This window comes from Falco punctatus, assembly GCF_963210335.1.
Source record: "Falco punctatus genome assembly, chromosome: 7".
Lineage (NCBI taxonomy): Eukaryota > Metazoa > Chordata > Aves > Falconiformes > Falconidae > Falco > Falco punctatus.
In genome coordinates this window covers 50,680,964-50,699,793 of record NC_137587.1, presented here as the reverse complement: position 1 = coordinate 50,699,793, position 18,830 = coordinate 50,680,964, and the positions used below count along the sequence as shown (strand labels likewise).

Here is an 18,830-nt window from a genome sequence, read left to right as displayed (position 1 = left end):
TGTATTTATAGAAACTTCAATTTGTAATCTTCAGCAACATTCACTTATTTTAAGCGGCTTCTACTTCTCCAGTTAATTTGTTGGGTCAGTTATGTTCCCACTTTGGTATTTCCTTGCAGTACCATTTGCTCTGTAGGGCCAAGGTCGCCCGCAGGGGCTGGGCGAGCCGCAGCCATGGGAGCACGATGCAATCCTGTCACGCTTGTTCTCGCGGCAGGTGGTGACACAGACTCAGCCATATGCTTTGCTGGAACAAGTACATTGTCAATCCTTTCCTAATTTAACTTTCTCACACTGCAAACCCAGATGGACAGTATGAACAGTTTGTTGTGGCAACACAAGTATTTCTCTTCCTGGTGGAGAACTTTGCTTATCCACTGTATTCTATTCAGTGTGGTGTTGAAAAGAAAAAGAAGTAACTGAGCACTGAACCAGTAACATATACTGCACCTGGCCTAGTATTACATTTTTAACCTTGTATATCCTATATTTATCTACTAGCTTGGGGCAGGAGGGGGTGGGGGCGGGGGGTATCATTTCATTCAAGCCAAATGTTTCTTTTCTACTTACTGCTGATAATAGTACACACTAACTGGCAAGATTTTTTTTTCTTGCTTGTGACTGCTCCGCAAGCAACAACTGCTCTCTACAGTTCAGACTTGCATATTTTTCACCAAAATGTGTCTGATCAAAGGTTGTCCTTTTGTCAGTAATGTTCAGCCGCGTATACAACTGGAGACAAGATTTACGTAAAACAAAACTGCAAAACGTGCAGCGCTCGGAACACGGCGCCAGCAGGGTGGTGGATGGGGGGCTGCGAGGCGCAGCGCTGTGTGGAATGCTCAGGCCCCTACAAAGGGAGCTGCTCCTCATGCTGTAGCAGAAGGTGCTGCTCAGGTGCACCAGGTGTCAGCAGGAGAGCAGAGAACTTTCAGAGAGGCAGGGACAGCAGCCCTGTGTCAAAAGCAGGCGGCCATCGGTCGGGGTTGTGCGGAATCGATGGAAAGCATAACGCGTGGTGTTCAGAAGTTTCCCCCCCAATGTTTCATTACTGATGTGTCTGTGTCTTACCAATGAGGTAATCAGCACCTTGAAAATTGATTCCAATGTGCTTTAGGATATCCTCAAGTACTGTAGTGCCATAGTTGTAATTGTTTACCATTAAAATCTAGTGTGTAATTTTCAGTGAGGATTACTGACTGTGCTCATCTTGTGTGTTTCTGGAGCATTTCCAGGTTGAATATGAATTATATCTCATTCACACGGTGTGTTTATGGAAAATGTGCCATTAAAGTATCTCCTTTCCTTAGAAAATGAAGCTCCTCTTGTCCTTCTAGGGCCTTGCAGAACATGATGACTTGTTAATCCTTTGAACAGAAATGGCAGAGTGCTTTACCTTGTGCTGGGGAAAACAAAACAAAGCAAACTGAAGTGTTCCCGCTATTTAACGCTGCTCCCAAAACCAAAACGAGGCCTTGATGTTCAGTTTTAAAGGGCCTTGTCAGCCAACAGCCGTTAATGTTGATACCAGATTGTGGCGTTTGCCTCCTCTGCATGGTAAGAGTCCACCCTGGCACTGGTATCCTCGTCATTGAAGTTTGCTTGCCAGTTGCCTTTTTTATTTATAAATAAGTCTCCTGCACATACACCACAACTCCAGGCCGTGTCAACTCTTTACACCTGCTCAGGAACGAAGGTAAGTTCCGACGGCTAGAGGGACGCTCGTGTGAGCGAAGCCCAGCCGTGCTGGCCCCCTTTCTAGCTGCTGGTTCCCAGGGCCAGGGGATGGGCTGGCCACCAGCTCTTCTTGCCCCTTGGTGGGGCATCCCCACGTGGTGGCTGCAGCCTGCCAGGAGCGGGATCTCCTCCTCAGCTCTGGGAAAATAGTGAATGACAAAGGATACGAAACCGAAAGACTGGCAATTGTTAAGCACAGCTTACTGTTATATAGTAGAAAATTACTAACTCTAAAGAATTAAAGAGATCCACAACTGCTGCTTTTTTGAGTCACTGTGCGTCGGCATATGCAGCACTCAAGCACAGATAGGAGCTAAAATAATTGTTGCAGACTGCAAATGAATTTAAAATGTCCGTTTTTCAGAGCTGAATTTCAGACTGCATTCACGGGGTAAGAAGGAAAAGAGAAACTCTGGTCCCACTCAACTCTGTCATATATTGAAACAAACCCAATTAAAATGCAGCTAAGTAAAATCCGGCTACTAAACCCATGCAAGCTGCCTGAGAAACCCCTGCAGCGCGCCTTGCTGTTCCCAGCTACAGGGTAGTTGAATGTTTTTTCCTGTATTAACACCAGAGAGAAGACAGACGTGAAATCCCTTGATCTCAAGCATTTTTATTGCACAAACATTAAAGTGATAGGGCTGTTCATTGTTGCTTTTAATTCTGACCTGCCCTTTGCTGCAGCTTTATTTTTCTTCTAGGAGAACTGGAAAACAAGCACTTGCCCTCTTAAAACTGATTCTCTAGATCCTTTTCCCACCATTTCCAAGTCGATGGTAGCAGAACTGAACCCGTCACACCCCTCAGGGCGACGTGTACAGCCGGGGCTGCGGGCAGAGCCTGCGGGTGGCTGGGGGGGACCGGCTGCCTGGGCTGTTCACACCACACAGGCAGGGAGCTGCTCCAGAGCCCGACACTTGTCAGCTGGAGTGCCTGTGACGTGTCTGTGTGTAGGTGGCTCTGTCCATTGGCGTCTGCCTGTTGCACTGATGTCCACGTTTGTTGGTGGCCTTTGGTGCCTGTTGGTGTCCATGTCTCACTACTGGTGTCTGCCTGTTGGTGCTCATTGGTGCCGGTTTGTGCCTGTTCGTGTTGGTGGTTGGTGCCTGTTGTTGGCTGCTTGTGACTGTTGGTGCCCGTGTCTGGCTGTTGCTGTCTGTGGGTTTGCCCAGGTTTCTGTGTGGGTGTGTTTGTCGGTGGGGCTGTCTGTGTTTTAAAGCGCCCTGGGAATGTTGCAGCACCTTTTACAAGCCGTTTGCGAAAGGTCATTACCCAGTGTAACAGCCCCCAGCCGTGGTGCAGAAGGGGAAGCTTGGCCGCAGCAGCACCAGCAGAGCTGCCAGGGGCTGCGCCAGGGGCTGGGCCAGGGGCTGCGCGCTGCAGTCCCCGACCTGCTGCTGCCCAGGAAGCCAAAGCCTCCAACGGGGAAGGCTGGCACCGCTCTGCCTTGCAGCTGCAGCTACACCCCCCACCCCCACCCCATTCAGTAACTCGGCACAAGAACTTCGCTGAACATCGGGAGCGCCCACAACAACAAAAAATCCCTTTTAAGGAAGCATTTCATGGCCGTCAAGTACTGCGGCTCTACATGCCCATCCCATTCCCTTGCAGGAACAGAACAAGAGTTGCATGCATTCGTGTTTCTTTTCCTTTCCCCGTTCTTAGCTTCTGCACCAGTTGTTCGCCAAAAATAAACACCGTTCCACAACCATATATGTGCAACAGCCTTCTGGTGATTGTCAGCCCCCTCCGGCACTGCCGTGATTCCACACGGCCAGGAGACTGTCGGCTTTCTAACACGCTCTGAGGGGCTATGCACATAACCCAGCTGAATCGGGAATGCCTTTTACATCTGTTTTCTTTTCTGGACAAAAATAGTAGGAAAAGTTTAGCAAAAACATGTCACAAGTTGCTAGAAGTGTTTCAGGATCCTGTACTGTGGCCTTTGTTGAACTTTCACTCTCCAGTGGAACTAAAGAAGGATAATTTTCTCCTGGGACCTGCTTTAAAATACTTATCCATCTGCTGGTATTCAGAGAGAGTCAAGGTGTGTAACATTGAGGACTGGATGAAAAACAATTTCCAGAAAGACTTCTGTAACAGGCACGAAAACACTGTCAATGATTTCTTACTAGAAGTTTGCAACAGGTATGTTCTTTGGGTGTGAAACTCTACATCTACTGTAAAGGTTAACTGCCTTGAAATGAGAGAATTGAGAGCTATTTACTCTATACATCCTACCTGAAATGGAGCATTAAGTACGTGAGTGCTTTGGCTTTGCAGTCTGATTGCAGCGTGAAGTTAGTTTTACAGTGGCAGTAGCATATACTGCATATCGACTTTCCTTAACCCTATTTTTTTCCTTGTTTGTTTTTGAAAAATGAGTAATACAGGAAAGTGCAACACTGCCTGCTGAATGGCTGCTTAACTGAAACGTGCCATTCTGGCAGTGCAGAGCACTGGCGGGGGGGTGGGGGTGGCGGGGGGGCACGGGCTAGAGGGAAGGCATGAGTTCAAATAGCAAATACATGTCACAACAAAACCAAGTTAATTAAACATGTTACCAAACACCAAATTTGTTTCATTCTAAGAAGTAAGTATTGCTTTTATACTGAAATTTAACTCTTCTCTTAGCTTTTTATAAACTACAGTAAAGGAAAAGAATTATCACTGTGGATGGGTACACAGCATTTCTTGTAAGAGCTTTACTGCTACAAAGCAGCTTTAAAAAAAAAAAAAAAAAAGTTAAATTACCTTAGGAGCAGCAAACGGGGTAGGGCCAACCCTAGTGTTTCAGTACCACCAGGGACGGTTGCCATCGTAGATGGGAGCCAAAAGGGGCACGTCGGTGCCCACCCTGCAAGGGCAGGGCTTTGTGCCACAGCGCGGAAGGCAGAAAGCTCTGTTCAGCAGCGGCAATTTAAACCCCGGCAAATTAGAGGATACTGCAAGCACATGGTGTCCTGGTGAGAACCGGCAGCGGTGCAGGCTCAAAACAAGGACTGAAATGTAGGTTCAAACCAGAACGTTAAGTTGCAAGTAATACAGTTCAGAAGTAACTGTTCCAGAACAAACTGATAGAAAAGTTCGGGTTAATTAGCAGAGCATCATTAGGAAGCACTTCTGTGCCTAAAAGGGGGGTACTGGGTGATGCACTCTCTCATTTTGGCACTAGGTTGCCTACCACAATGCCAGACTTTAACTATTTCCACTTTTTTGCCATCACAAATGAGGATTCAGAAAGGGGACACAACCACAGGTCTGCAGAAACAGTTTAACATTTAAATGCTTTTCTCTGCAATCTCAAAGCCTCTCAAAATCCAGCAAAGGCCTTTCAAACGTGGGTTTGCTTCCACTAGTTACTGAATTCTTAAAAATTACACTGACACTCACCCCCCCTCGCGCCTCATCCACTTTAGCCTTCCTAAGATAAGTTCCTGCCTTTTTTTTTTTTTTTCCACTGAAAGCATTTCCATCTAAACAAAATCCCTAGTGTTCTGTGCAAAGAAGAATGCAAATTAAATATCCAGCTTTTCCCCCCGACCCTGGAGTACTTTCACTCTGTGGATGAAGTCACAGAGACGGCAGATTGGAGCCCTTCTGAACTTCGCCTGCTCTAAACCACTGGCTTTTCTAACTGTTCCTGAGGGTAAAGGAAAAGGGGGGGTGGGGGGACGACCACACAGCTGACAGCAGCACACTTTATTCCCCCTGCTCGAAAGGTGAAGTCAAGCAGCAGTGGGGGGATGGGCTGGGGTGCAGAGACGGGAACGTACCATGTACCAGTTTTTAAGGACAAACGAACACGCCACAGCCGTGGCAGAGCCCCTTCTTCGCTCCCACTGCTCTTGCACACCCACCCCGACATGGGCTCCAAGCACGGACGTGTTCACGGCAACCGTGCAGCTCCTACGGGGGGAGGCCGGCGAACCGCTCTGCCCGGGGGTCTCCCAGGCTCGGTGCTGGTGCTGCACCAGCACGGCCTGCAGCAGCCCCGGCTAACGGACACCAGGCTGCACCGCGCTGACCGGGCGGGAGCGGAACCTGCTCGCTCTGCGAAGGCTTGGCAGGGTGGCGCGCAGGGGCCCTGCACACGATGCTGCCTTGCTCCCGTTTGCCACCCACGGACGGGGAGTCAGAGCCAACACCGTGACTAGGAGCAGCCCTTCGCTGTGCTCTCCCCATCCGCCCAAGCCACAAAAAGGAAGCTTTTGAAATTTGCTGCGTCATTGTTTACCAGTAGCATTTTTACCGTTTTCAGTGATTTGAAGGAAGGTTTAAGACCTGTTTGGGGTTCAAGCATCAACACTCTTAGCTGGCATCTATTAAGTACATCCAGGGAGCTGAAACACACCCACTAATCCCCATAGAATCAGGAGTGGAAGTGTCTTACTTGCCCATGCTTGGCTCTTCACTCAGTTGTCCTCACACTCATCCTGACCTGAGTCCTCGCCCACGTGCTGCGCTCGGAGAAGCGCCGCACCATGCACCGCCTTCCAAAAACCAACGCAGCTGCAGCTGAAATAGGCGCCTACCTCCCCTTCCCCACCGCACCGAGGTACCGACATATGGACACACAAGGCAAAGGCAAGCCTCACAACCAGTAGAGCTCAGCATTAAGGCCTACATACGCCCCCACCTGCTCGTGCCACCTTACCCCTCCCAATGGAAGAGGATGTATTTTTCTACCTTTCGTATTTACTCTCGACTATACTAGCTTCTTCAAGCTCTATTACGTATTTTCCCCCTTGTCTCACCTGTAACAATTGTGTTTTCAGATGTCCAAACCTGCTATCTGTGACCCTCGCTGGGTGTGGCCACGTTACAGATGAGTGCATCTTGCTGCTTCTCAAGAACTGCCCAAACCTCAAGACACTCAAACTGGAAAACTGTGTGCGGATCACAGACCGGACACTAGCAGCAGTGACCCTCTACGGGGGATCATTGCAAACGCTCCACGTGGATTTCTGCCGGAACATAACACAGACTGGTCTCGAAAAACTCGGAGAAAAATGTCCTTTGGTAACACTGAGAGCGGACAGAAGCGCTAACATGATTCCAGACAATAAACCAGAAAAAAAGTCGATGCTTGAAAAGGCATCAAGGAAATGGGTTCAGTTTTAAGTGCAACAAATTGTGTAACGTGTAATCAGTCAGTGTGAGTATCTTACTCCACTCCCACTCTCCTCTTGGGTAGCACTGCTGCAAGGAACTGCATTCTGGTTTAAGTCCAAACAAATGGCTGATGCATTTTGTAAAGGCTGCACAAAGGCATGCTTCTCCACCAGGATGGTCTTAAAGAAAAAAAACCTGTTTTCTTTCTGTTATTCCTTGAAACTGGAAAGACCCGCGTTGCTGTCACAAACGCTAGGTCTGATTAAGGCTGAGAACTGCAGTTTCGATACCCTCTTGTTGCAGATGACTGGAATGCACCTCACTCGGAAGAGAAGCAGCAGTACGTTTTATTGAGGTTAAATAAAATAAAATTGAGTTGACAGAGTTCAATAAATTTTGACAAGGTTCAATTAAGTTCAATAGCAAGGTTCACCTTATTCATTACTGCATGGAAGAAGCATACAAAGGAAAACGGAGTTAGAGTGATTCACACGGAGAGCAGAGACACAAACAGTAAGGAAGACCCTCCCGCCGAGTCACGAGGCTCATAGCGACCCCCCTGCTCCCTGCACTCCTTATGAGCCTAGGCACGGCTGGATCCAGCCTTAGCCTTAGACTTGGTCAACAGTTTATGTGTAACAGAAGACAAACACACACAGATTAAGGAGGACCCTCCTGTGGGGGCACAAGGCTCAGAGCGGATCCCCCTTGCTTTCTAAGCTCCTTCCACAATGGGAAAGGGCATAAAGCCGCAGCAGATAGAGCTTGGGTAACTGTATGATCTACACGAATTTCAGGGATATTAACAAACTCAGATTACAGGATGTATATATCCATACGGTCATTCCATCTGCTGAGGCCGATAACTACACCACAGAAGATCTTGCTAGCAAAAGCAGAGCACCTGACAGCCATCGCCTCCTCGGTGACTCACACCTGTAGCCCATTTGTCAGGCGTGCTCATTACAGGAGGGCTGCATGGCAATGCAGGCAAAACACAGTCTGACCCCTCGCACGCACTTTGACAAGATACTGAAAGCTGCCACTGAAGGAAGGGCAGTATGACCGAACGCTAGACCTATAGGAAAAGACAGTGACCTAGAACCTGTAGCTTTAAATGCTACATTGGGAACACACCGCAGTACCGGTCTATATAAGCACCCGTTTCTCACTGCCAAGCACAAAACAAATCGCTATTTTCATCCCAAACCACAAAGCTGTCTCTTTCTTGCATGCTGCTCTGCTACATGGAAAGGAACCTTTTTCTTTTTTTTTTTTGTTAATGAAAGGTTGCTATGGCATCATCTACAAAATCTGACACCAAAGACTGGCACAGTTTTATTCTGCTGTATAAAATTTGCCTTGGTACAACAGATGGGGATTTGGTCCTGGGATTGAGTACTCGGGACTGGTAACACCATGTTCCAATGGCTTTTGACGCATGTACAGATTTTCGCCCAGAAGAGGTAAACATTTCCCAGTGCCACCTTACTGTGTGCCACCTGCACTGCAGTTACCTGTCAACAATTTTAGTTGCCGAGTCTGTCTCGGTGTAATGATACAGAAAAAAAAAATCATTGTGATCATCTAGTTGGAATTACTCAGGTTTCTGTTTGAACTACAGCATGCATTTTTAAAAAGCACCCTGTTGCAAACCCTGTGCTTTACTCTTATGTGAGAGCATGTCCTCAAATTCCACTTTCTGTTATTTTCCCTTTTGTCTAGCAACAAAATTCTGACATGAACTCAGAATTCTGGCTCCTAGAGAGCACACCCCACCCATTCTTGCCGACTCTACAGCTGAACTTGTATTTACCTTAAATCTCTCTCCCTTGCAACACACTCTGCGGGAGGCCTTTGCGCTTACAAAGGACGGCAGATGGTTAAGTCTGGCTACGGATTGCCGCGTTCAGCTTGGACGTCAAACAGAAGGCTGCATACAGACCAGTCTGACAAACACTATGGATCCTGAACAGCTCCAGCTTAAATCACAGTGAAGTCTACAGCAGTTAAAAAAAAAAAAAAAGGTTTCAAGTTAAAACCTTACACAGAATAGGAATACCTGAGTGTGTATGTCCTTACAGCTAACGCAAATTTAGAAATATTAACTTTGGGAAATCCTGTTCTGTTCCATAAAGACAGTCAACATTTCTGCTCCAGGGCTGTGTCACTACAAGCTACGTGCACGTACCACAGTGAGCCCATTTCTCATTTACATGTGGGAGTCTGCAATTGTTGGTGATTAATCTTACTGCACTGGTAACAGAACACTGAAGATATCTGCTCGTTAAAAGCACACAAAATGGAACTTGCACTGCTGGAACTCATGCAGATCAACACTATTGTGGTTTAAAATGATCTGACAGCTCTGTTGCATTTTAACACTTGTAGCTACAGGTACAGCTTTGCAGACTTACTGCCTGTCTGCCTGCCTTTGAATCCTTTATATGCCCGGAAGACTCCAAGAGCCAGCCTCTCCTCTAAGGAACAGAATTTATGACTTCTTAAAAATGCTGTTTAACAAATTATTAAAAGATTGACACAAATATCTAACATGATACATGTTCTTCCTTAAAGTACATTGTGACTGTAGTACCTCTTTAAAACAGAAAGAACGCATGAAAAACTGCCACTGAAGCAAAGCAGGCCTTCTTCCCCTCTCACTGGCATCTCAACTGCAGAAACAAGTTCTGAAGTTAGACCTCAATTACCTAGGAACAACTGGTTTGATTTTCCAATTTCTTGCTGTATATTCTTTTTACAATACTGTTGCTCCTTTTATTAAAGATATGTGGAGAAAGCGCTTGGAGTGTCATAATGGGGAACTTGGCTCGGGTGCCTCAGGTAGCCCTGAACGGAAAATTTATTTCAACTGATACATTGTCTTTTGTTCATGTTTGAACAGAAAGGAAACATGCTATCAAAATTCCACTTGAAACCAATTTTTACTGCAAGAGTAGTACTGTAAAATTGTATTTCCAATTACTTTCTCTAGGAAGATAAGTTTCGAACAATCTCAGCAGAAATATTTTAGTAGCTTGCATGCCTATGGCTTTTTCTTTCCTCGGCAAGAACCGATGAGCTAGCTATGTACTCCTGAAAACATTCTTTATGTGGTGCATCAAAAATGGAAAGAGGACTTTACAGCTCTCACCATAAGTGAATATACTTACTCCTCCTTTCCATCCTGGTTAATTGATCCACAGATATCCTTTGGTACTCTCTAATTTGACTAAGCTAAGAAATAAATCACAGCACTACAGAAACTTAGTCAGAGCTGAAATTCTAGAGAAATACTTGACCAGCGTGACTGTCTGTAAAACACTCACCCAGAAGACAAATTTCATTATTGTATCTTCACATCTTAAAAGATATTTAACAGTACTGTATGACACTGTAATATTCTGGTATTGCATTAACTCATTCCTAAAATTGAGGTAGGACCCTTATGCACTACAAAGGAAGGAACAAAACTGGAAGCACAGCCAGGAAGGACAAACAGCATTTATAAACCTGGAAAGGAGACTGCTGGGCTAAACACGCTCACTGTGATGTGGAAACTGAGGTGTTGACACAATTCTTACCTTGGATACACAACTAGTGAAAGAACACCAGTATCACATATTGTTGACAAGTCAAAACAAGGCAGGAATTCTATACAGTCACATTAGAAACCCAAGACCTTCTCCTGATGCCAGCTCCCCAAGCACTGTGATAAGAGATACATGTCTGTAGATGTTAACACGTAACAGATTTTCAAGTAGCTACAAGATATGAAAGCAGGTTTGCATCTGTCAACATATTATTTACGCCTTTTTGCCAGTTTTCTATCAGGATTGTTTTGGGAGTGGTGTGGGGTTTGGGTTTTTTTGGGGGTGGGGTGGGTGCTGTTATGGTTTTTTGGTTTACAGAGCTAAAAAGGGTCTTGGAACACTCTCCCACTTGGCTTCTTTGCCTATTTGTGTACAAATGCTCTAGCTCATATTACTTTGCTCCTCCCCTCCCTGAATGGGGATATTTGTTCATGATGTGGTAAAATGTGAACATAGCTGTATTGATAACGTTTTTCAGCATGAATAATAAATTTTCTTACTTAGCAATCCAATTAGAAAATTGAGTATATAACTATTACATTTTACTTAGGGTATTAGGTAAGGATGGAAACATGTTAACCGTTTTCTTTAGTTCCAAGCCATTTGAGTTCCATCAAAGTTCTCTTAAAGTTACTGAAACATTTTTTACTCTTCACAGACCCTAATTCTAACTTACCAGCTTATATAGGGAGGAAGGCTTTTTATCTAGCATTTTATGAAAGAACTAAAAGAAAGGGGACGTAAACCAAGATGCCTACTTGGAAGTTGCATCTGGTTAACAGGTGCAAATGGCAAACAAGACTTTGTTATTGAAAGTTTGTGCCCTTTCCTGTGCAACAAGGAAAAAGCAACATTCAGAAGACCCTTCAGATTTCCATTGTGATAATACTGCTCAGCTTGGCAAGAAGGTAAAAGAAAATTAAACAAAGCCCTGCAGCACAGTGAAACTGCTTGCTTACCAGCAGCGGTACTTTTTGACGTTATACTTCATCGCTCAGTCAAAAGAGCTAAATGACAGATCTAAACCAAACTTCCACACCAGACTGGATCACCTGTTCACCTCTTCTCCAGAGAACACTACTGTTCAAGAACACATTCTGCTCTTACCAGTTCTCTCTCAGCATGACGGACGCGCATTCCTCCTCCTGCTGCATTCTAGCTCTGGCGAGGAGCCAACACTACTACTGCTAGCTCCAGAAAGAGTGGGGCTTCACCCAGTTCCAGTAACTTGCCTGTCTCCAGTTGCAGGGACTGGCTGCTCATCTTCTCTCAGTGTGGCGTGCCTACCTGTTCCAGAGGGCTGTCCAGCTGCCTGACAGCCCAAAAGGCTAGGGAGGCACTTCCTAGGTGGGAAAGAAAGAAGTAGGAAGAAGCGATTGGGAATACCAGAGATGGCAGAGAAGAAATTATCGAATCCCAGGGTAAAAACAGGATAAGAAACAGAAATTATGGGCTTCAAGAAGCGACAGCCTTTTAAACCAGAGACAGTGAGCGCTTCTTGAGAGTTATTTAAGCATACAGCAAAGGTTAGGTACTACTTATGTGCAGCAAAAAATAAGCAACAGCAAATAGTAGTCATGTTCAACAAGGGACCCAGGCTTTTGGCATCGCAGCCATCTACGCAGCACATTACTTCTGTGGCTAAAGCGTTTCAAGCTGGTTTTCTCTAGTTATGCTTAGAATTTAACACTTCTATGCTTACTGTGCCCCTGTATCTCGTATTAATTTTAAAGTCTAGATAAACTCATTGTCACACACCTGTTCTCACCTCTGATAGCCCCTGCGTCATGTCCCATCCAGTGCTGGAAGGCAGAAAGGAAACGAGGCACGGCACTCGGGAACGGCTCGCAGCCACCTTGCCACAGCAAACTCTGCCCACTGCAACAACGCTGCCACTGCAAGGTTCGTTACAAGGCTGGGCTGTGTATTTTTTCTATAAATAACTGCACATACAACCTACTTATACTACCGAATACTGGTAATATTTATTTCCCTTTCTATATGGGGAGAGGTTTGCATACATAAAATACCCTTAAACTGACAAAGTTAGAACTTTCTCAGATGGCCTCCAATAGTAGGACATAATCGGTCTTGTACGTTCGTTATCGTTGAATAAATTATGTATAAGAAGCATTATGCAAGAAACCTGAATGTGATTCCAGGCTCACTCAGATGCCTGAGCAACAGAAAAATGTCAAGTAGCAGGTTAAAAGGAATGTATGTGCAATATAATTATGGTGAAAACAAAGAGTAGGATAAAATAAAAATAATTAAGCACTTGATAAGTTTTAATAATGCTAAGATAGAATATTCGAAGGACAAGCACAACAATAAAAAAGTCTCAATTAAAGCAATCAAGCGCAATCCTTTAATCAACATTAATATCATCATCTTTCACTTCACGGTAAGCTGCCTGCAAAAATACCCCCATCCAAGTAGCCAACTGCATAGTCCATATAAAACTAATTTTTAAGCGCAATTCCATTATTTTCTGTGCCCAATTGAAACAGACTCACAAACTAGTAGCACTAATTCAGACACATAAACGACATATAGCAGGCAATAATGCAGGTTTAATATGGTGTTTTCCCCTTTTACTTTTACCCTTGTATTTTTTACATATTACACCCATAAATTTAGACCAAGATGTGAACACATGACCCTACACCATAGTGATGCGGCACCAAAATCTCCATCCCATTTGGAACCATAATACATAACGAGGCAGGAAACTAAGCCTGCATGATTTCACAGCCCCAAGTCCATCCTTCTAGAACCGCTGGAAGACCTCCCTCCAGATGTTTCATGTCGCAGTCTGGTTCTTGCTCATAGCTCAAGAACCTTTTGCCTTTTTCATGAGCCAACAACTAGCCCTAACTGACAGAACCCCGCTAGATAAAACCTGGATCTGCAGATTTTCACAGCTGATCAAGTCAGCCCTTTGACCAGTACTAGCTGGCAGCAGTGCACCAGTTTGGTCTCGGGCAGCCGGGAAGTTTCCCCATCAATCCCTGCCAACGTACAACAATCACATGAGGGAAAACAACAGGAATTTCTACCCCTTCTCCAGACTCAGACGGAGCAGTCTTGTCCCAGGCGAGATGGAGTTAGCAAGCGTTCTTGCTAGCCCTCAGGCCCCGCAGCATCCTCACCAAGGGGGGTGGTGAGAATGGGGACGGGACGAGGGCTGGGAAGCAGTGACCCAGCTGGGGACAGACCCCCCCTTCTCCTCAGCCCAGGTAACTCCTGAGCACCAAGCGGCGGTTGTGGTCTGAAACAGATCAGTTTTGATAGAGACACTGGGGAATTACCTATTCTACAGCACTTCCCTAACACGGACAAAGGTTTCTTTGCACAGGGCGTTAACATAAACGTTAGGTGCAAGCCACACGCTGCTGGTAGAAACACACCTACAGCTGCAAAGAAAGGAAACCAAACACCTGAAAGTTCCTAAACGCAAAGACGTAACCAAGAACATTTACAAAATCCATAGCCTTGACTACTACCCCCATCACTTTCAATTTCCTTTTTGGTACTCTGATCAGGGATTAACTCCATCAATCTGTACATTAAAAAGGACTTTTTTAACAAAAGAGGTAAAGGTTTCTAAGTCAAGGTGGCAGTATGTTGTTATTGTCAACAACTACTCTTCTGCAGGAGAAAAATGCTTAAATGAAAATCAGGAAGGAACCAAGTCCAATGTTAACTTGTATCAAAGTATGAGGAATAAATAGCAGCGTATCCCAAAAAGCAGTACCTCAACGACATTACAAACGCAGAGCACAGTACTACCCATCATGTTCATTGAAGACAAACATTTTAAAATGCTTCAAATGTCACGTCCTGTCTAAACACTGTCCTACTGCAATTTCCTGAGAGAAAACATAAAATGCATACAAGCAACTGATTCTTGAATTTGCTTTATTTTTCTCTGCATAAGGAACCCTGCACAGGCAATTCAAATTAAAACAAAATAAATATGTGAATATTCATGTAAAACTGTCCTTGCTAATGAACAATTATACACAATGTACAACTCTTCATGTTCACTGGGAGGGCTTACAAATGTACTATTCCCAACAAAAATGCACCAAAATGTCTCCATGCAAACTTATCAAAAGTGACCAAAAAAAGGAGAAAAAAACCTTACCGATCATACTTTTTTTTGTTTTCTTTTTCATTTTTTTCTTTTTTACAATCACAGAAAAATAAAAACATCTAATTTTTTGTTACATTTAGAGTAACTAAAATGTGGCCACTGTCTATTAACATCTGGTTTTATGCTCCTAAAACATCTATGGTTACTGTAAAATTATGTCAACAATGAATTGGACTTAGGGCACTATCTGTAGTAAAAGGAAGATGATTTTGTTCACAGAATGTTAATAATCTGTGTCTGAGCCCTCTGCATTGTCCACATTCCGTGAGAGCATATAATTGTCCATATCTATAGACCTGCAATTATTGATTGCATAGCGCAAACGCTCTGCCATGATTAGTTGACTGGAGTAAGGTGGGAGCCTCAGTTGAAAGAAACAAGTCTGTGAGGTAGGCAAGCTGTCGTAAGGCTGTGGAAACGGATAAAAGGTGGGACACTGTTAGGTTTTAAATGAAGCAAAAACCGCAACATAGCCATATTTCATCGCTCCTTCCCTTCCCTGCCATCATTCAACACTTTCACATTCTATCTCAAAATTCCTTCTAAGCGCAGACTAGCCTCCCTTGTTTACATCACTTGTTTTCATCCTTAAGTATGTGCACAACCACTGCTACCACCTGCTCTTTAAATAGCTCAACCCACTAATGAAATTCAACTATTTGAAAAGTTGATCACACTACTATCTAGCAGCTCACTGGAAGATACCAAGCACCATTCACATTACATACCACAGTGTGCCTTAACAGGAGGCAATCTGAGAGGCACCTAACTGGAAGATGGCAGTGAAACCACTGTTACCTTAGATTTGGCCAAGTTTTTGATTCATGTAGTTCACAGAAAATGTGTTTCACTGCACAAAACCCCAAAGTAATGCCAAACGAATGCACCCTGTATGTGAAGTAGTACACTGTGAACAGTGGTTTTAAGATGTCAAGAGTTCACATACTATTAGATCATATGTTGCTACTTACAGAAACTTAATTAAAAAAGAGCAAAGATCACTAAATAAAAAGGGATTAAAACAGAAAATGACTGTGGAGAAGTTATAACAGAAGAAGGTTTGTTTCATGTGCAGGAACTTGTCTTGACCTCCAATCATATAATTACAGCAAACACCCCGAATGAATTAAGATGCAACTCATGCAGTGTATGTCCCTCTAGTCAATTGAAATGTTTGGTTTTAACAGCTCAGAGCATATCCCATCCCATACTTTCTCTGTAAATTTACAATTATGGAAACCTGTCTCCTACTGCCAAAGGACATAATATATTAAGCAGGAATTTAAAAGAAACAAACAAAAAAATAAGAAAACAGCATCTTACCCTATCAACCTTCATTATTTGGAATCGCTGAGAGATATCAGCTGTGTTGGCTGGCAATCGAGATCTTCCTGACACAAACCTCATGAAAAGGACTCTCTCCTCATTTGAAAATTCTTCAAGGGTATGCCAGAACCACTGCACCAGCTGATGCTGCTCATCAACTTCTCTGTACCGCACAACTTTCTTCAGAACTTCAACTGATATTTCTGGCATTCCACAGACCATTTGCTCCAGCTGCTTGGCAGTCAGAAGAGACAGCAAAGGAACTGGAACAATCCAAGACATTCCTTCTCTTACAGCAGCCACCTATTGCCCAAAACCAAAGAAACATTTGAAGTGCAATTGTTTCACCTCTGGCACTTAGCGTACCATCCAAATGCAAAAGTAACATACCAGCTGAGAAATGGGATAAAGACAGAGAATTATAGAACATCTGCCAAATACAACCTCCCACATGTGCACCTCCCATAAGGGCTGTTTCCTCTCTCAAAATCCTGAAGAATATGACAGGCATTTTCAATTATAATCACACATTAAAGAATATGTTTTGATACAAAACAGAAGAAGTTAGAAGTACAAGTTAGCAGTACAGATGATGATGGCTAAACCGAAAAACTGTAAACACCACCCATCTGAGTTGCGACAAAGTCATATTTGTAAGAAGTCTGTACTTGTTCTAGAAGACTTAGGATTTGGTACCCCTGATGAGAAAGTTCCTTTTCTAATGCAGATAATACCATGCATGCATCTCTATCTTGAGTAAAAAGGAAAAGAACTTTCCTAGCATGTAATTAGTATAATGCTTTTGCAAGCTTCACTATACAAATGAGAAAATACACAAAAGTATGCAAATGGGTAATGAACACTTCTCAAAACATTATCATGAAATATTTGTAGTTTCTATGCTAAAGCAGAAGAAGAACAGTTTTAAGTTAAATGTTTGTCAATAATATTTACTATAGCTAGTCTCTACATTGCTGTAATATCTAATCACAGTGCACAGCATGCACAGTTGCAGGTTTTTTTCTCACGAGGGACTGACAGTTGCAGTGGGTCTACTCTAATGAAAGACAAGTTTGGTTTCTAATGCTCTTTTGTCAACTTAGCAATTAGCAAGAAAACCAGGATCAATTTAAAACCAGCTCCCAAAACAGTTGGGAGGTGTGTGTGTGAAGAACCACAGGGACCCAGGTGAGATGCAGAAACCCAGAAACCCAAGCTTTTCTTATTCCCTAATAACTGGAATGGAAACTTGCATAAATCAAAAAGCTGTTGGCATTAACAACAGGGATAGAGTCACAATGAGATTCTTACCTGACGGTCCATTTCATGGAGTCTGTACTCAATTGCCCTCTCCACATACTCTTTCCTGTTTGAAAAGGTAAGTGGGATACTGTTCCCTCCAGGGATTATGGGAACCATCTTACCATCAGCACTTTGGCCAACAAAAGAATCTAAAGGAATCATCTGTTATGCAAAACAGGAAAAGTATGTTCAGTGTCAGTCATTCCGGGGATTCAAATGTACTATTTTACTCTCAGGCACCTAGAACTAAAATAAGATCACAAACTATTCCAAATGGGTATCAAGTGCTTGTTTTCCCCAAACCAGACATTGAATTATCTAAATACTGAAGTTAAGGCCAATCTGATACAGTAACCACTTCCAGAAAAAACCTAAGAGCTCCGACTTTCGTATCTTACCTCATGGAAATTTTCTTCAGTAATCCCACTGTCTTCAATGTGAAGAATGCTGTTGAGGGTCTGCACATAGAGCAGATCTACCTCCTCCAAATCCTCCAAGATGAGTGGGATACAACAAAGTTGCTTCCAGACCATTGGAGCCAAATGAAGATCTAATGGCTTTTTTGTACGGATAGCTACACCCATGAGAATGCCCAAGAACTTAAACTGCATCAGATGTTCATCTAAACATGCTGAAGGGTTAAAGAGAAACCTGAAAGAACAAAGAGGCAGTGAAAATACTCCAATATTATTTCTATGCTACTTGGTTAGAAGTAAAAGACAAAACATTTCTAAGCTCAGCATAGAAATAAGCTAACAATTATCAGCAAGGGGTGGCCAAAGAAGATCACTGTTATCTTTAGCTGTTAAAACGATGGAGGCCAAGATAAGCAGAACTAATCCTGACCACAAAGGCCAGCATTCTTGATGTTACTCTGAATTCTGCCATCAGCAATCCAGCAAGTTCATGTTAAAAGCATGCCCTCTCCTCCACAATAAAATAACATCACAACCTGAAGGAAAAAATACACTACAGCCAACTATGAAATCTCATCATTTAGTGTAAAACAATTAATAGAAGATTTTAATTTTCACTCATTAGTATCTGCAATAAAAGCAAATCCTGGACAACTTACCTATCCCTATTGTAGCCTACTTCAGCTGTAGCATTTGGGGAAGGAATAAGCAGGTCTACTATTCCAGTTTCCAGTTCCTTAAAAATCAACAACAAAAAAGACATAGGCATAACAAACCTATTACAGAAAGACCACGACATGATGGCATTACAAGACAGAATATTCAATCATAGTGATGATCAGTTCTTACAAATTAATATAAAATATTTAAGAGAAAGTAAACATGGTAGTGATTATTTTTAATAATACAAACATGATTATTTCAAGACCTGCCCTTACATCAGACTACAACGGTTTCTTCACTGCGAAATAATACAAACATGATTATTTCAAGACCTGCCCTTACATCAGACTACAACGGTTTCTTCACTGCGACCACTCTTTGATACATTCTTGGTTCCTGTTTCAGAAATAACTGGAAGCCATAAGCTAGACACCCCACAGGTGCAGCTTTTTCAAGAACCAAATACGAAGCAAATTTTTCAATGAGTTCTGTTCTGAACCCTCATCACACCTTGTA

General features: G+C 43.4%; 2 protein-coding genes and 1 long non-coding RNA gene across 3 annotated transcripts in view; 1 reads left to right on the top strand and 2 right to left on the bottom strand.

Annotated features, from left to right (window-relative positions):
* Positions 1-2,333: 2,333 nt before the first annotated feature.
* On the bottom strand, positions 2,334-6,393 carry LOC308067212. Its single transcript, XR_013929496.1, has 3 exons — positions 5,517-6,393; positions 4,495-4,742; positions 2,334-2,963 (listed from the first exon to the last, which is right to left on the bottom strand). It is a non-coding gene; the product is annotated as an uncharacterized lncRNA (long non-coding RNA).
* Positions 2,960-14,665, top strand: FBXL22 (F-box and leucine rich repeat protein 22). The gene is made up of 2 exons (XM_080395653.1): positions 2,960-3,888; positions 6,519-14,665. The coding sequence occupies exons 1-2, from the start codon at positions 3,554-3,556 to the stop codon at positions 6,862-6,864; spliced, it is 681 nt and encodes a 226-aa protein (XP_080251779.1). The 5' UTR covers positions 2,960-3,553; the 3' UTR covers positions 6,865-14,665.
* HERC1 (HECT and RLD domain containing E3 ubiquitin protein ligase family member 1) overlaps positions 14,353-18,830 on the bottom strand; it is a 112,377-nt gene continuing 107,899 nt past the window's right edge. Inside the window, 5 exon segments of the mRNA XM_080396356.1 lie at positions 14,353-15,016; positions 15,931-16,236; positions 17,245-17,397; positions 17,634-17,886; positions 18,311-18,387. Coding sequence (XP_080252482.1) covers positions 14,831-15,016; positions 15,931-16,236; positions 17,245-17,397; positions 17,634-17,886; positions 18,311-18,387 — 975 coding nt within the window. The 3' untranslated portion in view covers positions 14,353-14,830.